The sequence below is a fragment of the Branchiostoma floridae genome, chromosome 17 (assembly GCF_000003815.2).
Source record: "Branchiostoma floridae strain S238N-H82 chromosome 17, Bfl_VNyyK, whole genome shotgun sequence".
Taxonomy (NCBI): Eukaryota; Metazoa; Chordata; class Leptocardii; order Amphioxiformes; family Branchiostomatidae; genus Branchiostoma; species Branchiostoma floridae.
In genome coordinates, this window is record NC_049995.1 from 16,219,971 (window position 1) to 16,221,856 (window position 1,886).

The following is a 1,886-nucleotide window of genomic DNA, read 5'->3' on the forward strand; positions in this document are numbered from 1 at the left end:
TAACGCCACAGCTGAGAAAACAAAACAAATCGCGAAGATCACGGATGTCAATCATTCAGTAGCCATGGTAACCAATAAAGAAGCTATTCGTCACTCAGTGGCGTTGCCATGGCCACATCCAAGCGGGGAAATCCCATCTGCCACGTTTGTTAACTTGTTGTCTAGGTGACCTGCATCGGAACTCTGTAGGAAAAAAAACCCGACAGGAAACCATTAACTGTCGTTGGAAGGCCATCAGATTAATGTCGGAAGTTAAAAGTCCATCGGATAAGTGCCGTTATATCATTGGAAAATCGACATTTGAATACGGTTTTCCTACGAAAATCCAAAGGGCAAGACAGATCACCGTATATTCCGACGAAAAACCATCATATTCCCACATGCACGCGCCGATGTTTTTCCGACATTTTTCTTGGGTAAACCCCACCTCCCCGTGCACTGTGTGAGTAACCCACTTCCCCACAAAGAAATGAATTGACCGATGCATGTAATTTTGCTTCTACTTCTGAACTACAAAGTACAGGACAGCTATGCTGATAAATTTCAACGTTTAATATCTCTGCAGTTGTCCTGAACACCAGTTATTTTTTTGCAAGGACATTGGTGCTGTGTCCCCATGTATCATTATGAAGTAGTGTAATCGCTTCAGATTTTGGTAAAAACACGTTTCGGATTTTTCTCTAGTTCAAGAAAACAACAACAAAGGATTTTCACCTCTCCTTGGAAAATACTGTTCATCTCCGGAAGATTGTCCTCCCCCTGTCTATCTCCCCGGTCCCGGTAATGGTCCCTTCCTGACATTTTCCAATAATTTAGCAGATTTCAGCTAAAACAACTCAAATCTTGTTGCAGCATCTTTCCAGTCGAGCTTTTCGTTTGGGGAGGGGGGCGTCTCTTGTGAGAGAAAGAAAGCCCAACTTATCAAAGGCTCTACATGGATATACACAGACACTTAAGTCCCGCTGTATTAAAACAGTTTCAGGAAATACTGCCTCAGAAATCTGTATCAACATTAAAAGCACTTTATAGGAGTAGATGAAACATGATTAGAGTCATGAAAATTATTACAAAAATGTTGATTAATGTGTTCTCCAAACTACTAAAAGAGCCTCAACTAGAAAGGCCGACATTTGCTTGAGAGCAAATACAGCATATTTCAGCCATCTCCCTCCCCATGCAACAATAGACTATTTCAAAATCACCCATTTGAAAAATCACTTTTACTAATGGCGGTTTAACCCAAAAATGAATCTTACAAAATTCCCCCGTTCAACTTCAAGAATGGACTCCAGTGCACCCTATGTGAATTTGCACAATAGACCAGTCCAGAAATACTCCCACTGAAACCTTGGCCTTTTGAATAAGAAACCAAATCCAAAATTGAATTCAGCAAAAAAGGTCCCAGTGCATGAAAAGGTATAATAGACCAGTCTAAAAACACTTCCACTAAAAATTGAATTTTGAATCATCACCACCCGTCCAAACTGAATTTGAAAAAATCCCCCTTCCGTGTGCAAAAAATGGATTCTTCCATGTAAAGTAGAGCAGTCCAAAAATACATCCGCTAAAATAGGACTTTGACATAATCACTGAAGTCCCAAAAATGGATTTAAAAAAAAGCCAATAGATTTTTAAAAAATCCCCCCTCCATGCAAGAATGGACTCTTCCAGCACACCCATTTAAAATTGCAAATTAGACCAGTCCAAAATAACCCTGCTGAAAGACTTTGACAAACTAGAAGTCACCAAAGTCCAAAATATGAATTTAAAAAAATCCCCCCTCCGTGCGAGAATAGACTCTTCCAGCACACCTTCTGTAAAACTGCAAAATAGACCTGTCCAAAAATACACCCACTGAAAGACTTCACCAGTCCGAGGATGAATTT

The 1,886-nt window shown here is 40.1% G+C and overlaps 1 protein-coding gene across 1 annotated transcript in view; it reads right to left on the reverse strand.

Annotated features, from left to right (window-relative positions):
• Positions 1-981, reverse strand: part of LOC118404135 (nucleolar protein of 40 kDa-like) — a 16,750-nt gene extending 15,769 nt beyond the window's left edge. Inside the window, exon 1 of the mRNA XM_035803132.1 lies at positions 715-981. Coding sequence (XP_035659025.1) covers positions 715-801 — 87 coding nt within the window. The 5' untranslated portion in view covers positions 802-981. The remainder of the gene's footprint in view (positions 1-714) is intronic.
• Positions 982-1,886: the final 905 nt, after the last annotated feature.